The sequence below is a fragment of the Poecilia formosa genome, unplaced genomic scaffold, assembly GCF_000485575.1.
Source record: "Poecilia formosa unplaced genomic scaffold, Poecilia_formosa-5.1.2 Scaffold273, whole genome shotgun sequence".
In the NCBI taxonomy this organism is placed as follows: Eukaryota; Metazoa; Chordata; class Actinopteri; order Cyprinodontiformes; family Poeciliidae; genus Poecilia; species Poecilia formosa.
Genome location: NW_006800212.1, coordinates 226,693 through 246,611, shown reverse-complemented (window position 1 = coordinate 246,611; position 19,919 = coordinate 226,693). Strand labels below are relative to the sequence as shown.

The window sequence follows — 19,919 nt, the reverse complement described above, 5'->3', positions numbered from 1 at the left end:
TTCTAAAAATGAAAACCCTGCAAAGGATCAAAATTTTGCCTGACTTTTTATGACTTAACCCTATGGAAGCCCATTTCCGCCATGAAAGAAAAAATAAAACACCAACAGGATAATAATTTTTCGAATCTCATAATTATGACTTTGAAAGTCGAAATTATGACTTTCAAAGTCATAATTATGATTTTGAATCTCATAATTATGAGGTCTTTTATTCTTTTATTCATAATTATCACCTCCTATTGGTCTTTTATTTTTTCTTTCTTGGCGGAAATGGGCTTCCATACCTAACAGTATTTTTCTTTTTTTTAGAAAAAAAAAAAACAGAGGAGAATCTAGGACAGGAAAAATTAAATTTCTCCACATATGAAACCATCCACCAATCATTTTATAACTTACAGTTACTTTTTTCTGGTAATATTACATCATGTATTTTATAATTTTCATTGTTTTGTTTTATTTTGGTTTATATTTGTTGATTTATTTAACATGATTAAGTAAATAAATAAATAGATAAACAGAACTTCGTCAGCTTTCTGTTTTACATAATTCTGCAAAACCAAACTTTATAATTTTCCTTTCTAAAGAAATTGAATCCTAGTGGAGAAACACGAAGTAAAGACAATATTATTGGACAGCGCCGGAGGTGTGTCATGTTATCCAGCCAATGAGCTGAAGGGAGTTCGTTCCTCCGTGACTCCAAAGAATCTCACAAATGTGAAAACACTGGCTGCTGTGGACATTCAAAGTGTTTTCAAGCCAAGTCAAGTTTATTTGTGTTGCACATTTCAGCAACAATGCAGTTGTCATAACATGAAAACATCGTATAGTCATCAATTTTGAAATGAGCATTAAACATTACATTTTGTCTAATGTTATCATCAAAATCATCAAGCAAATGAGGAGACACCTTCTGCAGGGCCTGTCTGACTAGGCACTGGGCAATGTTCCTTTTACTACTAATTAAAGGCAAACTGTAAACAGGTGTTTTAAGCAGTTATTTATAGGAACTCAGTGTTTCAGCTGTTTTGCAGTTTTCTGGAAATTTGTTCCAGATTGGGGGTTCATAGAAGCTGAACCCCAAAATGTACAATAATAATAATAACAGAAATAAGCCTGGTCAGCAAAGGGAGCACAACACCACAAAGGCTCAAAGTTCCAGGGTTCTGCTTCAAGAATCGATGTAAACATGTTAGATTTTGTTTGCATTAAATCTAATCATTTCACTCATTACGTCTAAAGGTAAAGAAACTATAGTCACAATGACAAATAACGTAGGCATGTTAAGATTGCTGCTTATGTTATTTTTGGACGTCAAAGCAGGTTTGGGATGTTTGATTGTGTGATAATAGACTAAGTTTCTCTTTCCCAGCTTTGTCTTGTGTTGAATGAAACTACTTGCAATTATAAAGTTAGATCAAAGTAATATCAGTATTGGTGAAATGGATTGGTGAAATAACTGGTTTTAGCAGTAAAGTTTGTTTTATTGATGAAACAACAGCCTACAGTACCGGTATCCCAAATAATTAAATATAAATAGACAAAATATCAATAACAAAACATTTCTAACAATCAATAGTTTAGCTTTGAATTCGTCCTAAATCCAGTTTCATCTTACTATATATTTTATATGTGTGTTTCACAGCTCTTACTGATTTATTCTTACATAACACGAGTAAAACATGGCAGCATGGGAGGAGCAACTATACATTATTTACAGAGAAATGAAACTTAACATGGTTGACATTCTTACCATTTATAAACCGCGGTCAGATTGGACGCAGCTACAGAACATCGCCACTTTACACCACGAGAAGGTTGAGTATAACTTTTCTTTTACTCAGTTTAATTTATTTGTGATTCATTTAAATACTTGTCACTCCACAAAGTCCTGTTATAACACTATATTTGTTAACGCCTTAATTTAATAGATCTATCTCTATCTGAGTACTGTGGTAGGACATATTAGTCTTAAATTAGGTAACCCAATGTGAACCCTAAAAGAAACCTACTTTATTAGAAGTGCAGACTGCAAGGTCAATGCACCTTTTAAATTTGTTTTAATTGATAGAAAAGCCTATTAGTATCTGTCTTCACAAAATGGCAGCATTTTTTTTATGAAATTAGGCTATGCTCTGAAATTTATCTCAGAATATCAAAGGGTGCTGAAAGTGCATGTCACACATAAAACATAAATAAAATACTTGGAAGTTGGAGTTGTAACATTACATTTTTGTGAAATTCTTTATGTAGAGAGATTTTGAATGTTCTCTATGTTTGCTCAGTGGTCTGAGCTGCAAAAATCTGTCCTTTAGATATGGCCACATCCAGTGATTTCCTGTCTGAGGACCAGTTCCAGTGCTCCATCTGTCTGGACATTTTCACTGATCCTGTATCTACGCCGTGTGGACACACCTTCTGTAAGGCCTGTCTGACCAGGCACTGGGCAGGCAAGCAGGAATGCCAGTGTCCACTGTGCAACAACAAGTTCGACAAAGACCTCAAACTGTCTGTCAACACCACATTCAAGGAGGTTGTGGACAACTTCAAGAAACACCATCCAACATCCGACGCTACTTCCTTGTTAAAACCCTGGGAGGTGTCATGTGACGTTTGCCCGGCAAACAAGATCAGAGCCTCAAAAACCTGCTTGGTGTGCTTAGCCTCTTTTTGTGAAACACATTTAGAGCCTCACTTGAGAGTGGCTGCCCTACGAAGACACAAACTCTCAAATCCTGTTCCCGACCTGGAGGAGAAAATATGCAGGGAACACAACCGGATTTTGGAGTTCTTCTGCTTGAATGATCAGATGCGCCTCTGCGCCTTGTGCACAGAGCATAGCGATCATGGCACAGTCAGCTTGAATGAGGCATATTTAGACCAAAGATCTCACATCTGGAGGAGGAAAGAGAGTGTACAGAAAACTGAACAGCAAAAGAATAAAAGTGTACATGGTAAAAAGAGGGGCAAAGGGGTACAACGAGATAATGTGAAGGCTCAAACAACAGCGCCACATCATTTTACTGGATGTAACTGCATGTTTCATAACCAAGGTATCATGAGAGGAAAAGCTTTTTATGACATTCAAGTCAATAGGCTAGATGAATGTGATTTAGCAGCAGTTAGAGAGTCAGTTTTAAAGACAATGACATTCCCACCAAGCTGGGATGGATGCTGCTTTGCAAGGTTTAGAGTTAGGAGGAACACTAAGAGAATATTGGTGCTTATAGATTATGACTATGGGCTTGTACTTTTCCTTGATCCAGATAATGACATCCTGATGCACAAACTTACAGGCAGTCAATTCAATGAGCAGATCTTACTGTGCTTTGTTCCCAGGCAATGTGAGCCTTTTAACTTTGTGCAGAGAGATTCAGAAAATTTCTTCTTGGGGCTTGGTGTGTTTGTGATCTTTTGTCTAATGTTATACATCAGTATGTGAAGATAAACCAAATTCAGACAGGGATTTATGGAGACCTGATGGTGCAGTTTGTCATAAAATCAGTAAACTGATTCATAAATCAGAAATACAATATACATATTTAAGGTTTGCATTCAATTTTTTTCCATTTATTGTATTTCTGTTTATCTTTGGATTTCTGTGTAGATTGAAGATGTAATCTATACACATAGTTAAAGTAAAATAGTGTTTTATGGGGTTTTATGAAAGTGGTATGGACTAAGCACTGTATACACATGGTTGGTTTAAAAAAATCTGTCTTTACAGTTTGTGCATTGTTTAACAAGATCAAAAAGGTTATTAAACCATTAATAATTTTTACATGCATTATAAGATGTTGCTGGGGCTTTATTTGCAATGGGCTAGGGTTAGGGCGCGAATGTGATTTTATGTATCTTAATTTCTTTTTGGACCTACAGTTTTCTTTTAAATACATTTTTATTGTAATTAAAATGTTTTACAACGTTTTGGTCAGCCTTGATTTTTCTTAAGTGCTTCAGAAGTATGTAAATAGTGAAAACAAAACATATCACAGAGATCTTCCTTGCAGAGACTGAGCTGTTTGTTGATATATTCACCACAGTGCTAGATTCAGATTCAGACTAACGTTTGACTTCCCACTAAAGAAAACTAGCTGTCTTAAAGGGAAGTTTCAGTTTTCTTACATTGTGACCTTACCGTTTGGGGTCAAGGAAAGATGTCAGAGGGTAACAACCTCAGAGTTTGGAGGGACTCAGAGTTTCCTATGACATGGAAATCACGGTAAAGCCTTTACAGGAAGAGATCCATCTTCAAAGCCTTTGGGAAATATTTCATTGGATTTCATTTATAAGTGAAAATATTTTGCATTTAAAACTGTCACACATTAAGGTTCTTTAAATTTGTGATTCCCCACCTCTAAGGGGCCGGATAGCCTCCTTACGCAGGTCCTGAAAAAATCAAGGTGGGCCTGGGTGGGATTTATACATTCATTCTTATCAATGATCAACAGGCAGATATAACATTGTAATTTTTAATCTTCTGGACAAACTGGGATTAAAACTTTAAAAAAATAGATTTATTCACAGGTTTGCAATAGGATTTATGTCGAAACTAAGTTTGATTTTTCAGGCTGATGGAAACTAATTTCCAGAAAGTTAATGAAAAAAAAAGACTGACATTAAATAGATTGCTACTTAGTAAGTTTTCCTTTTGTTTTTGTGCAAATGTATATATGTATGTATATGTATTCAAATGTATATTTTAATATGCGTATGTGAGTGCATGGTTGGGTTTCTTCTCATTTACCCTCAAATCTTTTTTTTTTTTGCCAGTGAGTGTAGTTAAACTTTGACACTAAATATAATCAATTTACTTAAAATTAGATATATCTTTAAACTAGGATGTTTATTTTAATTTTTGAAACGTTAGGAAAAACAAGAGTAAGCAAGCAACAGTAGTCAAAGATAAAACCAAGCACCACATTGAACATATATTATTAACATTGTGCATTTGATACACTCAGTCAAACAAGTTATCACAAACAAGCTATGTACTAATGTATCACAAATACATTAGTATTTGTAATACATTAGTACATTATTATTAGAAGAAAAATAAACTAGATCAAATGAAAAACAAAAAAAATAACATTGATAAAAAAACTGTTCCTTCTTTGCTTCTAAGAAGTGAACATTTATTAAAAACATTTATTTTACAACAAGGGTAGTATTTCAGAGAGACGTCAAAAATGACAGTCGGACACAACAGTGACCTCTCATTCATGTGGTGAGCCCCTAGTGGGATTCATATCAAGGTGCACATCTCAGTTATTCCAATTATGCGACCTGGAGATAAAGAGTTTTTGGTGAAAATAATTGTACCTCTTTCACAAATCTTGCATCTGAAGGTCTTTCTAGTTTATCAGAGTGAATAACAGTATATAAATAAAGATTCAATAAAGATTCAAGATTTTGCTGCTTATTTTACAGTGCATTAAATCTGTAGTTTCTTCCTTCAGGATAAACTATTTTTTTATTTTAGAAATAGGAAGTTTTTTTTTTTTTTTTTTTACACTTTACCGTTTTAAGTGATATTTTAAAAATAAACATACAACTTAAAAAGACAGCTAGCAAGCACAATCTGTTAGGAAATCAATGCAGCACTTTTGAGATCATTGCTTAAGTGCTTCTACAGAACTCAGTAATAATACATACTGATTATTTTTGTCCACAGGATATAACTCATTTAAAATGAAATCTCTCTCGTGCAGAGATACAGACATGGTGATTCGCTTTGTGTTTCAGGTCAAAATATTCCTTCAAAATGACATGAGATGCCCTTTTTTAACACTGTTTCCACAGACCAAAACAGTGTTAATTGATTTGTGGTGCCCAGTTAAGTCTGACTCATCAGTTGCCACAACATTAGTAATATGTATTTTAAAAGTTTGCTTTTGCCTTAGTTCCGGTCTGTCTTTTTTTCCTCATTTCTTTTCTTTTTTATATATATATAATCGGCAGCATCAAATATTGTGCTGGCTCTTAATACTCAGGACTCAACACAGCCCATATTTTGTCGTTAGCTGCAACCTGGACTCATCTTCCTGTCATGCCACCGTACAGGAGCAGCGATGGCTCCCATGCAACGTTGTCTTGAGGGCAATGGGTGTGGCAGACACAGGTTAGGATTGCCATGACTGGCCTGCGTCTGATTCTGTTGTCGGGACACTGGAACTTCACCAGAGTGGTCTTGGTTTTGTGGGGGGTGCAGCAGCGCCCATCTGTGCAGGTGCCGCAGTAGCGAGGCTTGTAGGCCAGGATACTGGTGCAGTTCTCATGCTCAAGGTGAACAGGTTTGTTGCTCCTCACCACCCTCTGGCATCTCCTGTCTCTCTGCTTGGGGATGAAGAAATATTAATGTTATATTCTAACTACAGAAAAGCTACTTTTTTGCTATTAATAGAAAATGTTATTTATTATGCTAACGTGAGTTATAGTGCTCGATTTAGCTAGAATGTATAAGTATTGGGTATTGGAGGGTGTGGTTAATCAGAAGGCTCCTTCAGGGACCTTCTGTTTTTCTACTGTCTAATATATATTTCTCTGGAGCTTAAGGGATTATCTGCTAACTTAATTAATTATTGAATGAATCTTACCATTAGTGCAACCTGAGTCAATTGTCCCTGCAGGTCTTCACAGGGTCTAATCATACACAGCCGACTCTGCTTCACCATCTCACAGTGATTGTTCTTGTTTGTGACCCTGGTGGAGACCCCCATGCCACATGTTTCAGAGCAGGCCCCCCACTCTGTGGTCTGCTCAATGCAGGTTAGCCTGGGGTCCCAGCTTCCAAAACCTACAGTTTCTTCTTGACGAAAGGCTGAATGAGCACAAAAAAAAAAACGACAACAAAAGGTTGAATTGTGTTAAAACGTCCTGCTGTCGAGGAAAAGATATCCTGGGAGAAAACAGACTTGATTTTCTCAAGTACTTGCTCAACTCTTCTACCAAACTAGTTGAAACATGATTAGTTTATTCTTCTTATTTCTCACTCTCCATGGTTTCCTATTTTTTTCCACTTATCTTTTTGCTTCTACATTAGTCTAAGAACACTAGAAACATGAACGTTGTCCACTCACTCACCGGCCATGGCAAAGCCGCCCAGTGCGCTTGCTTCTGTCTGGGGCTCACACACCCACTTCTCACAGCATTCTCCAGGAACCTGGACCTTGCGTGGGACTGGACAGTCGGGCCCAGGAAGCATAACATCCAGGTTGCAGCGAGGAATGCAGGCTATCTGGCCATTCTGGCACACACACTGGTATTTACAGCTCGGGAAGAAGATCTGGCCATGCTGATAGACTAAACCCTCCAAAACGCACACGTTACCCACACTGACTGGAGGAAAGAGACAAAACAGCGAGATAATTTTTTAAAATCACCATAATCGTCATGGCTATTGACGATTATGTGCAGCTGACTCACCCGCACAGATGCCAGTTCTCTTGTGAACATCCACTGAGTAATCACACTGCAGCCCTTTAATTGTGTCACAGGGTTTCATCTCTGAGCATGCTTGGCCTTTCTGACCTGCACAAACCAGACAGCAGGCACAGTCGTCCAGGACAAGGGGCACCCCGGGGAGACACACGGGAAGCTCCGCAGGACACAGGCATCGCCGAGGACACGTCTGAGCCCCGATCACTGTGAATGTCTGAGCGGAGGACAGAATGGATTTGTTTTAAGGTCCCAGAGTCATTCCAGACAACCAAGAGGTGACTGAGCATTTCCCATATTTCATATCTTTTTCTCTTGTAAATAACGTACAACCAAAAAACAAGATGTTGACCAAACTTAAACTTTAGTCAGACTTACAGTGTTAACAGCAGAAGTGAATTTATCTCTTACCTGTGCAGTCATGAAAAAAACTAAAACAGCTGAAAGATTTGTCATCTTCTTGTCATGCAGTACAAAGTTAAAAATATTAGTGAAGAAAAAGTCCATTAAATCCCTTTGTTAGGGGGGTTTAATCTCCCCAGCACTTTGTAGCGATGCAGAAGGCTGAACTCTGTCGCTGTGGCTCACGACTCAGGAGAGGAGGACCTTATATACCAGAGAGGTCCCGCTGCTGCCATGACGACAGAAAGGAAGGAGTGGTGAAGGGGTTGCACAGATTTGGGTGAGGTCGAAAGTCACATTTTGTTGTAAAATTCCTTCAAAGACGTGACGATCAACACAAAATGTTTCTAACATCCAGCTGTTTTAGTTAACACATGACATGGTCGTTGTCAATTAGTCATGTCTGGTTGGTGCTGCACTGGATTATTCAGTAATTAATACAACTTTACCTTAGTGCTTCCCTAGAGTGTGATGAAAAAAGTATTTGCCCTTAATTTTGGGGGTTGATGGTTTGGTCAAACGCTTTACGTCACATTTACATTTGTCTAGTTTTCTACACAAATCATCATACTTTATTTTTGCTTTTGCTCACTTCATCTTTGTGTGATTTTTTTAAATCTGAAATTTACATGTGAGAAAAAGCAAAACAGAGTAAATCTATAACGTAACAGCAATGTGGGTTTGTTCTTCGCTGAAGATTGAATTACTGCGCTTTACATGCATCCTGCTGGTTTCCTTATTTTGAAACCTTTGACCTCCCCCACTTGGTAGGTCACAAAGGAAAACCTCTTTTTCCCTGCAGAATTGCTTCTGTTTCTTTAAATAGCTTCACAGTGGAAACGTATGTCAAGGATGACTATGAGGCTGGGAATATAACATCACTGTCGGCACATCTGGTTTAAGGAGTTTCAAGGTTCTTTTTCAGCACCTATTTTTTTTCAGTTTAGGTACAGCAGCAGCTTTCACAATCTGTATTTATTTCCCAGACATTAATAAATACTTCTTACGCAATATTGAACTTGACGCACGTCGACCAGGCCCGCACATCGATACAGGACGTTTGAACATGTAAAAAAAGCTGAGACGTGATTTGTGGAATAGTTCTAGCTCCAGTTCAGAAATTAGATATGGTGAAAATAAAATACATTTAGATTTTAGGCTGTTGCAAAATGTGAAAAGCTATAAACTCTTTGTACCCTGAATGTGTTGCCAAAGGCAAATGCAGGAGGTCAGCGTTTTTATATTTCTGTTTTTACTGGATTAAGTTTCTTGTCTTTTCGTGCCAGACTGAAGACATTTACTTGACTTCAGTTTGGCATAGTCAAACATCTATGTACTACATCACTCTTGGCGCTCTATATAACATCTGCATAGGACTTCTGGAAAATGTTTTACCTCCATATGCATAAAAAACATTTGGCATAGACTTGCTGGTCATTCACAGTAGGCTTTCTCTCTGAGTTAAGGCAAAAAGTGGTACGCTTTTTTGCACAGTTCTGACTGAATGCTTGCTAGCTTTGCCAAAAATCTTGATTCAGTGCTCCTTCAACAGTTTTGACGGTGGAAGCTGAAGAATGTCAAACTTCACAAGATGGCTTTGTTTGTCTAGTCTGTTGAGATTTCAGCTTCTGTAACCCACCTAAGTCGGTGTTCTCTATGAAATCCAGCAGCAGAAGAGAGGAACAAGTGACCATTTGTACCAAATAGGAGATCATATATCAAGAGAGGGTCACATGTAAATGGGAGTTATGTATCACATACATTAAAACCACTGAAACTATGTAGTTGGAGAATCCAGCATTCCTCTCTATGTCGTCTCGTTTTCCTCACAGCTTGTTAATGGCAGAGTGAAGTTACAATTTCACTTGATCTTCTACTTCTTTGTTACATTTATCTTTAGGCAACTATATTTCTTTAAACAAGGCTATTGTTGACTACAGACAAGCGTTTTTCTTAACCCTTTCATGCATAGTGGTCACTACAGTGGACAGCTGTCTAAAAGCCATTTTCTTGTGCTTCTTGTTGATTTTTATGTTGTAAATGCACCCAGACCACTGAAGTGGACCCTAATGCATCATAAAATACTCTATCAACTACTGACCATCAGCTGCAAATGCAAGAAATTATTTTTGTTAAATTCAATATGGCCGACAGACAAAAAAGCATGCCGACCGACCCGGTCCCTCCTTCTATTGCAGATGACTCTTGCAGGTATAAACATATTGTGACATCAGATAACCCCTAAAGAACAATACTACTGATGTATTTTTCAAATAGCAACTTTTTATTTGGAGAAAATTACAATTGATCACCTAAAAAAATTTAATGAAAACACCTTTTTTAATGCCTTAATAAAAAAGGAAAAAAATCTTGACACAAAGGATCATAATTTATGCATGAAAGGGTTAAGCCAACAAAAACAGACGACTCAGAGAAGTTGTCTGTGAGCAGCGTATAGTGGGGATGGGGGTATATGCATCACATTCGAAAAGGATGTGGCAGCAACAGAAGATGTTGGAAAGATTTGAGTCATCCTCCAATTTAGACAGTTTAGCTTCAGACAACAACAGGTCACGTGATTTCAAATATTTACTATCAGAGGCCTGCAAGCTGTTGGAGCTGAACTCTACTTTGGAGATTCGAGCCGTCAGCGTGTGGTCAGGCCACACAGAGGATGCCTCTGTTTACATGGATACTCAGGCAACATGGTGCGCACAAACTAATGTTTGTGGTCAGCAGTGTGTGTGGCACAGTGTTGTGAAGATTCACCCCTTTCCTTGTTCATTTGAATGTATATTTTACACTGTAGTTTTATGATTTTTTTTTTCATGTTTTTTATATGCTATTATTACGAGTTACATCCTGCAGCTTAAATTAGTTCATCCTATAAAAAGCATGTTTTGACTTAACTTGCTAGCTTGGCAAACACTTGAGAAGAGCTCCGTCGGGACATCATTGCATTTTGAACTGGAGTCTGTCACCTCACCAGCTGTAAGCCATATGCGACAAGTCATATGGATCCAAACACTGGAAGGAGACCTGAAGAAGGATGCAAAGTTTGCACTCTACATCCCAGAATGATGTAATTATGATCACATGATGTTGTTATAAAGCTGGACGCTTTAGAGTCACAACATGGGAAAATGTTTTTCTTTTCAAGTTTTTCTGTGTTTTACAAAAGTATTGTTATCACAATCAATTATACAAATTTTTGTCACACTAGGGCCATAAGCAGGAAGGAAATGTAAAGTTAATGGTTTTTTCCCCCTTCAAATTAAAATCTGAAATGTGTGGCATACATTTATTCAGGCCTTCTCGGTTCAGTGTTTTGTACAACTACTCCACAGACTCAAAAGTAAATGGACGTGTGTTTAGGCTCATTATCATGCTGGAAGGTGAAATACCGCTGTGATCTCACGTCTTTTGTTACCTTCCTTATGTTTTGTCCCCGTGTGACCATGCATGCAGCTCTGTTCATCCTCCTATTGATCCTGACCAGACTTTAACAGTGGAGACAGTGCGCTTAGGGGGCAGTGTTACATTAAAACATTTCATTTTTAAAGCCAAGAAGTTTAAGTTTGTTCTCATCTAATCAGAGACCAAATAACTGTGCACTGTGTCTTCCATTTGGATCATCCATCGTCAGCTTAGGTGGGCATCCATGTCGTTGTAGGTTTGGAGTTGAGTTATTCCCTTCCTTTCCTGGAGTTTTAGAGAGTTTTATGTGTGTGGGAGAGGCATGCCTTTTAAAATTTTTACTTTACAGCCTACTTTCAAACAGATTTTTTATTTATTTTTTTGCTTTAACCCGTCTCTTATGTCTTCCATGTCCAAAGACGTGTTTGCAATAAATTGCCAGTCATTCATGTGTCAGGTCTTCAGTGGTCATTTGGCTGTTCTTTACAAGCGGTGGCCAGTCAGTGGAAATAACAGCTTGGGGGGCCCCCACAAATCTCTCACCCAGAGTTTATTTGCTCCATGCCACTGTACATGAACTGCATCACAGAAAGTCAGGCAACTGTCTTCTATGGTGGGTGGCTTTCCACTACTAAAACGTATTGCATGGAAAAACCTCAAGATGCGTTTTATGGGATGGGGAAAATCGTAGCGTGCTTTCTCAAAATGAGAACTGGCAGCTTCTTTCCTGGAAGAGGGGGTTCTTGGAAACCTTAGATCTCTGACATTTCTTTTATTTTGAAGTTTCTTTTGCAGGGTTGAAAATGAAAATATAGAGCTAATCATCATTTGAAATCCTTTAAGAAAATGCTCGAGTCAGGACAACATATAATATCATAATATTAATTATTTTTATTTATTAATGTCTTATGTCCTGTCAGCCTCTTGATGTAGGCTGAGCAAAGGCAGGTTCTTATCCCAAATTCTCTGTTGGTGAAAACTAAATATCCTGATGTTTTCACTAAGCTCGCTGAGCATAATAAATATGACAGAGAATGGAGCATATGCAGCAAAAAGTTCTGCAGCGCAAAGATTTTGGGATGGATAAAGGAAATAAAAAACAGTTACATTGTAAACTAAGAGCAGCTGTGGCACACCCTCTGCTGCAAACTGCAGCAGACAGCTCTGTAACTGAAATGACTGCTTATTAAAAACATATATACATTTCAGTCCTGTTGCTAAACCTGAACCTGACTGATATAACTTCACAGAAGTTACAACAGTGCAATAATTTATCTTTTCCTGTGAAACCTTCATGGAGGTGCATGGCCATCGCCTGACTTATTGGTGCCAATAACTTTATGTTCACTTTGCATGGATGATACAATTGGCCCCGTCTTTGAATATCTATGCTCTCTCTCTAAGCTTACAGCACTTTTTCTTGCTTGCTGTTTACTCAAAGAGAATGACCCAAAGACAGACAAGAAAGAGTCTTGTGTCACCGTGAAGAGCTTGATACCAGTCAATGTTTTCAGTCAATAAGCATATGGTGCCACTTAGCAAAGCTGTTCATCTTTCTGCAAGCTGCGAAAGATGAACGCATAATGTGATGACAAGCATTTGCTCCAGGCAGATTAAAGCTGAAACTATTTGCAATCAACAGTTGGTGGTAGCAAGCTCACAGCTGATCTAAATCTACTTGGTGGGAATATGATGGCGTCCCTGCTGTAAGAAAGGTGCAGGTATTATAAAAACAATGATATGAACATGATCATATTAATTTTAATTTGATTGAAACATTCCCCTGTGGTGGACTGGCGACCTGTCCAGGGTGTACCTCGCCTCTCGCCTGTTGACCTCTGGAGATAAGCACCAGCACCCCTCCACCTTAAATAATGGAGGGATGAATGGAACGTTCCCTTCAAAGGCTTACAAGGCTGTAGTTTTGCCACTAGAGGGCAGCATTGCACAGCATTAAGAACATTCTTGTATTCTTTTCCACACACATTATAAGCTTGACAGATGTTCAGTATTGAGAACGCCTCCTCAAATCTAAATATAGAATATATAGATGTCTTTGCATTAGTTTATTATCAACATTGAATATATTGCTAATAAATATACTCATAGTGGCTAGAGAGACAGCGCATTGCTATAAATCTTCAGGCTGAGATTAATGATATAGTTATTCCATTACTGAAGGATACAGCATTTGCGTTAATGCTTCTGATGTTCAGGTCTTCAGTTCATATGCCAGGCCTTAAGTGAAGCTCTTAGGAAGATGAGATGTGTTTTAATAGATCATTACATTAGAGTGAAATGTTTCCTTATTTTCCGAGAATAACATTGGTTGACAGCGGTTTCACTTTGAGATTTGTTTCTCAAGCCTACTTGCAAAAAAAAAAAAAGAAAAAAGAAAAAAAAAGTGTGAACTTTTTAGATTAGAAGGACTGAAAATAAATGTCAGAAGTCATACTAGCAACACAGATCATAACAAGTTGAGCCAAATAATCAGAAAATACAAGAATCAAACTAATAGAGCATAACTCTAATTCCCCATATAATAAAATCTAAGAGTGAAGCTTTAGTCAATTTTATTTCTAATTTTTTGCATAAAAAGAAAAAGAAAGTGACAAAAGAAAGTACACTATAGCTCCTCTGATTCTGAGCCATTCAGTGCTTTAACCTTGATGACAATTTGTTTCATTCAAGTCTTTACTCCAGCCTCGCTGCAACTGTTAACACCTACTGATCTCAAAGTGTTTGCTTTGCAGCAGCTGCATGCGTCTCAGCTCCTCCTCCCACACAAACACAATCGTAATCCAATAACTGTACCGCTACACGGTACACAAGACACTAAAGCCATGTCCTGTACAGTAAAAATGCATTTAAACTATTCGCAGTGCTGGTGTTCTGTATAATTGAAATACAACTGGAGACCATATAAAAAATCACACACCACTTTGACTCCGAGTGCATCTCGGTCTGATGGAGAAAGCTTTTAGGGTCTGCACCATTAGGTTCCTGTTAGTCACTGAAAGGACTTCCAGCTACGTGGTTTAAATTGTCTCTCAAACTTAGAACATGGCATCTCATTCATCTGCACTTGAAAGTCACCAAATATTTAAATTTGTACAATGCAGAGAAAAACCTTCAGATTTATCAAAGATAACCTGAATAAATATAAATTATTTCTTTTAAGTTTGTGATTCCCAGACTTTTTCTGCTGGGTCCCCCCACTTTTGGTTATTGAGAAAATGTTCAAAACAAAATGTTTCATTGCTTGTATTTTCTGTTGCTCCTGCAATTAAATCCATTTCAAATATTTACCACATTTATATCTAAATGCAAATTACCATGTTTTCTTTCTGGGATATGAAACAGATTTGACTTTTACAGCTCCAAATGCATTTGAAAGACTTTTATTCTACATTTCTTTATAATATCCAGTGGAGATGCTGAAGGGAAAGAAGTCAGACAAACATTAATATGCCATCACTTGTCATTGTTTATTTTCTTTATAGTCCATTACTGTATATTATGCACCATACAACATACCATTACATTTTTATAGAAACATGCAAATGCAAAAGGCTCTACAGAGAACTTTATATTCAGCAAGTTTTCACTTCAAAAGAGACACTTTCACTTTGTTGACCAGCACACCAAGTTACCCTTAATTGCAAACATCTTACACCAGCGAACACAAGCCTAGTACTACCTTAGAAACCCAGTTTCAAGTCAGAGAGTCTAATTTGTCATAAAGTTCATTCTGTTATTTAAGGTTTAGGTTAAACTTGATGCATGAAAAAGGAACGAGATTATGTGGATAACATTCCACTATTATCAGAAGTACACCATACAATCAGCGTTTCATAAGAGGAATTTGTTATGGAGGTTTTTCTAAGGTTTTGGTTTCACTCCCAGACATAAAGCCAGCTCATTTTTCTGAATCTTGCCATCCTTGTTGACGTCGCAGTGACGCAACAGAACAGCTCGCAGTTTGTCAAGATCGGGACCCGTCAGGTTGGGCTGCAGTAGACAGAAGGCAAGAAGTAGAGCACTGATGAGTGAGTGAGAGATTAATAATGGAGGAAAAATGTTTTACTGTTTTTAGCTTTTCATCAGGAGGTGAATCACATTATACCCTCAAAATTAAGAGGAAATTAAGATGCAACAGCAGACCCCAGGTTGTCGAGAAGTGACGCAGAATCGAAAAAATGAAGTGATATACTTGCATACACATCAGGAAATGTCTTAGAAAATACCAATAGAATAGTTTAAAATGGTTTTACAAAATTTTACAGAGGAAAAAGAATAACTAGGACTCCTACCCTGACAAGCTCCATCATGTCTTTGACGAAACCATCCACCTCAGGACCTTCCAGGGCTCCGGTCTTACTCTGGAGATGGATAACCAGAGGGAGGGAACATGAGCAGACAGAAGAAAACCCAAAGACGGCACAGTGGCAGAATAATATCGCATCAAAAATATAAATATAGGCTTTTCCAAAATCCCAGAGAACTTCAGTATCATTTTTCCATGCAGAATTGTAAAAAACAAACAAAGGAAAACAAAAAAACATATTGTAATAAAACTATTATGCTTGTATTGAAACAGGTTTTCAAAGACCTTAAAAAACTAAAAATAAGTTTTCCCAAAGACTCGGTCTAAACAAATTTCTCTGTGTGAAACATCTCAAACCTGTAGAAAATTCTGTCTCTTTATGGCAACGGTTCAGGTATGCAGTACTTGTTCTCCAGCTAAACTCAGATCAGACTTTTGTCCATTCACACTTTTCCTAGAGTTTGATAAATCAGATCATACAAGCATAAAAACGAAGATGCAAGTCTCTCACACATTCTGCATTCTGCTAACATTAATTGCATTGGTTCCTGCTATTCTGAACATCGTCTCTGTCAAAGCCAGCAGGTTCAGTAACAAAACTGGTGGCCTTGAAGATTTTCATTCAGAGAGTAAATGATGGATGAGCAGAAAAGGTTCTCAGGCATTTGGTTTCACAATCGAAACGTGAGCCTGTTCAAGAGTTTTGATTTTACATGATATAATGAACCAGAGCATGACTTCATCACATTTTAGCCGTTTTATCTTATTTCGTTTTCTCACGCAAAATTAAAGTAGATTCATTTCCTCCGTCCTGTACTTAATGTTACAAAAAATCCATCTGTAAGATGTACATTTACATTTTTTCCTTTCATTATTTGTTGGATAACCTAAACACATAAAAGTGATGATTTTGCAGAAGATAATTTCCCACAGAGGGACTTACAACATCATAGTGGTCAAAGATCTTCTCAAAGTCCCTCTTTCTCTCCTCTTTACTGGAAGCCTTAAAGAAAATTAGAACACGTCTTTAATCAAACAAATATGAAAGTAAAACTAGATAATTGGGTTTATTTTATTGCTTCATTGGTTTTTAAAAGGGGCTGTATTAAGTAAAGGCAACTTTTTTGAGGTGTAGAATAATGTTATAATGTCACTCCCTCATCAAAACATACCTGGAGTGTTGCTCTGATTCTCTCATGGATGTTTGAGAAATCCTTTAATCTCCCCTGTTAGCCAGAGGAGCAGCAGGGTAAACAGTTATGGGTTCAGAAAACAAGTAGTGAAACCGAGCGTTGCTTTGAAAAATCAACATTCAGTCACACCACAGAGTGCTGATCCCAGAGTCTCCAAGCCGAGCTTCTGCCTCTCAGAGCACACTTCCCCTGCGATTACTCCACATTGCTCCTTCAGACTAGCCAGCAGCAATTAGCAAACATCTGGTGGAATCTGCTGAGTTCATCATACAAGCTACTTCTCACTGAAACGCTGGTCAAAAACGTTTTGATGGTATTCCTGATAGTGTCCCTTGATAGAGGAATATTGTGGTCTGGCAGTGTGGGGAAGAGCAAGAGCTTCTTAAAGAAACAGAGGCTCAATTCCAAGGCGTTAAAATGTGAAGTCAAATTTCTTTTAACTTAAGTTTGATATAAAAAGCATTTTTACAATAACTGAAAAAATACTTTTTGTTTTCAGCAATGCCATTTTTTCAGCAATGGCATTGCACAATCAATGCCATTTCATAGCACTGACTGTGCTATAAAATGGCAGCATGTGCAACGAAAATACATAATACTGCCCCTTTAAAAAGACTAATATACTTACATCCATCTGGAACTGAAGCAGGAAGTTCTCTTCCAAAGCCAAGATCCTTCAGTATAAACCCAAATATTAATTGAATTAATCATAACAGGAAATTAAACCAACACTGTTATGTTTTAGAAAGCTTTCTGTTGTCAGCTTCTAGCACAAAATCTTTGCAGAAATGTACCTGGCTAAATCATTGAGATCCAAACGGCCATCCTTGTTTTTGTCAAATACTTTCATCTGAAAAGAAAGGATTTGTTCATTTTCATAAGCACAGGAAATTCACCTCTGCTATATCTCTGCTCAGTTTTATAGACTGTTACAAAATGTAAATGTATAAAATCAGAAAACTAATTTCAAATGTTGAGTCTCTCCAAAAATTAATAAAATTGATTATACCAACAGTAATTGTGAAAAAAAAAGAAAAAGTTTGATGTTTTTAATTCCCTTTTTGGTTTTTATACAAGATAATCCATAACAGCAAGATTCAACTCTAACAGGAGGATGTACATTTGAGTTTGTAGAATAATATCTTTGCATAATGAGAGATGTTCTCATCTCTGAAAATATGCTCAGTCAAAAAGATGAACAATAATTGCACTAACTAAACAAATAAAACAAATACTGCCTGACATACAGTGTTAAAATTAATAATTCATTTGAATAAAACAATGTTGTATAGCTTTTTGACTTGGACAATCAGCCAAGTTTTAAAAAAGTGTGACTAAGTCTTGAGACTGAGGCAGATAGTTTTTATACCATTGCGTCGGTGTATTCTTCCAGTTTATCAGGGGACACTTCTTTGTGGTGCTGCTGAAATAAATCTTTCAAAAAGGCCTGGGAGAAGAAAAACCACAAAGAAAAAAAAAACATTTTCAATCATTGAGCTCGATTCCCTGCAGAAGCAACAGTTACAGTTACTCTCAGATCGTTGCTGTTTTTTCTATTCGACATTAACAAACATACTTTTTCCCTTCCATAATCAATACATTAAAAAGGTGTACAACTTAAATATTTAATGTACATTTTAGCATTACTACGATTAGCCTCGGCTAATTGCTTCCTGGCATTCATTACTAGTAGGAAGTTTGAAGTTATTTTAGACCAAGACCTATTCAAGCATGTGCCTACAAAACATATATACACACATGAAATAATTTTAACTGTGCAACTTTACCCATTGTGGGAAAATCATTTCCAAAAATGCTGTAAGTACTGTATTTTCAACTATTCATGTTCTTAAGAAAATGTTGAAATAAGCTGCATCATATCTAAGATACAAAAAAAAAAAAATGCTAGTCTTTGATGAGTCTCACCTTCAGCTCCTGAGCTGATATGTAGCCGCTGCAGTCGATGTCATACTTCCTCCATATCTGCAGTGGACACAGCAACACAAATCAAAAAATGTTATTTATAGCAAAAAGAAAGTATTTCAGCCAGTGAAGTAATTCCAGTCCTTTTTAAGTTAAGAATGACAGCTCAGTTGCATTGTGAAAAAAAACAAAAGACAATTCTCAATCAGCGAGTTTAAGCTCCAGTTAATGATGTATGTGTCAGAAGAGGTCAACATATTGAACACAACCATAAAATAATATTACCGACTTGAATATATAGTCTGACCACTGGAAAAAAGTTAGACAAAATGCAATGTTGACCACACACAATGAAACTTTTCATTTTTGTGCACACAGTCCTAGCCAAAATGTTCAGAGTCTGGGTTCCCAAATTTCACAATCAAAAGTCCAGATGATTCCTATGAAAGGCTGAAGGTCGGAAACTGACAGTACTAAGCAAAGAAATGAGCTACATTTAAAGTCGAACCAAACTAAGGTTAAAAAAAAAAAAATGAAATAAAAAATGTTTGGAAAATAGCATGTACCCAGAGTTATATCAGTGTTCTTCAACCCTGATCCTCAAGCCCTGCATGTTTTAGATGTTTACTGCTTTAAGATGCCTGATTCAGCAGTTCAACAAAAGCCTGTTAATAAACCATCAGTTGAAATTAAGTTTACTGACGCAGGGAAACATAAAAAGCTACATACAGTCTAGAATGAAAAATGACAAGTCTCCATTCAATGAACTGTCAAAACCTGTTAGACTGTACTGATTATTTATTCACAAATTCAGTTTTATGCATTCTTACCCTTTTCAGAATTCAGTTGTTTACAAAGCAAATTTCTAATCATCTAGACATTTCTTCAAGACAATGACTCAGTGATTCTTGAGAATAGGGACAAAATGGGTTTTAATGCTAAGGTGCAGGCTCCCAGTTGCAACATCTTTTTTTAATTACATTTTTAATCGACCTGACCCAGAACTTTGTCATCACCATCTGACAAAAATAAATATAAAATTATTTTTAAAATACCCTATTAGTGATATTTTTACTCATTTTTACAGACAAATGCTTCTCAAGAAACAGAAGAAATATTATTTAAAACAAAAAACAACAAAAAGTCCATCTGACAGAGTTGACAGTGCATGACGGAGTTGACAGAACTGAAAGTGGTGACAAAGTAGTGAGTAAAAAGAAATA

The 19,919-nt window shown here is 37.0% G+C and overlaps 3 protein-coding genes across 3 annotated transcripts in view; 1 reads left to right on the top strand and 2 right to left on the bottom strand.

Annotated features, from left to right (window-relative positions):
• Nucleotides 1-1,606: 1,606 nt before the first annotated feature.
• On the top strand, nucleotides 1,607-3,843 carry LOC103151170 (uncharacterized). The gene has a single exon (XM_016681214.1). The coding sequence runs from the start codon at nucleotides 2,315-2,317 to the stop codon at nucleotides 3,437-3,439; it is 1,125 nt and encodes a 374-aa protein (XP_016536700.1). The 5' UTR covers nucleotides 1,607-2,314; the 3' UTR covers nucleotides 3,440-3,843.
• A 981-nt stretch (nucleotides 3,844-4,824) lies between these two features.
• On the bottom strand, nucleotides 4,825-8,033 carry ccn3 (cellular communication network factor 3). Its single transcript, XM_007571061.2, has 5 exons — nucleotides 7,846-8,033; nucleotides 7,423-7,651; nucleotides 7,081-7,335; nucleotides 6,594-6,817; nucleotides 4,825-6,333 (listed from the first exon to the last, which is right to left on the bottom strand). The coding sequence occupies exons 1-5, from the start codon at nucleotides 7,939-7,941 to the stop codon at nucleotides 6,034-6,036; spliced, it is 1,104 nt and encodes a 367-aa protein (XP_007571123.1). The 5' UTR covers nucleotides 7,942-8,033; the 3' UTR covers nucleotides 4,825-6,033.
• Nucleotides 8,034-14,716: 6,683 nt separating this feature from the next.
• Nucleotides 14,717-19,919, bottom strand: part of LOC103151166 (secretagogin-like) — a 14,492-nt gene continuing 9,289 nt past the window's right edge. The window contains exons 5-11 of the mRNA XM_007571060.2: nucleotides 18,700-18,756; nucleotides 18,143-18,220; nucleotides 17,568-17,623; nucleotides 17,402-17,447; nucleotides 16,524-16,583; nucleotides 15,567-15,635; nucleotides 14,717-15,264 (exon numbers count right to left, since the gene is read on the bottom strand). Of these exons, the coding sequence (XP_007571122.1) occupies nucleotides 15,136-15,264; nucleotides 15,567-15,635; nucleotides 16,524-16,583; nucleotides 17,402-17,447; nucleotides 17,568-17,623; nucleotides 18,143-18,220; nucleotides 18,700-18,756 (495 nt within the window). The 3' untranslated portion in view covers nucleotides 14,717-15,135. The remainder of the gene's footprint in view (nucleotides 15,265-15,566; nucleotides 15,636-16,523; nucleotides 16,584-17,401; nucleotides 17,448-17,567; nucleotides 17,624-18,142; nucleotides 18,221-18,699; nucleotides 18,757-19,919) is intronic.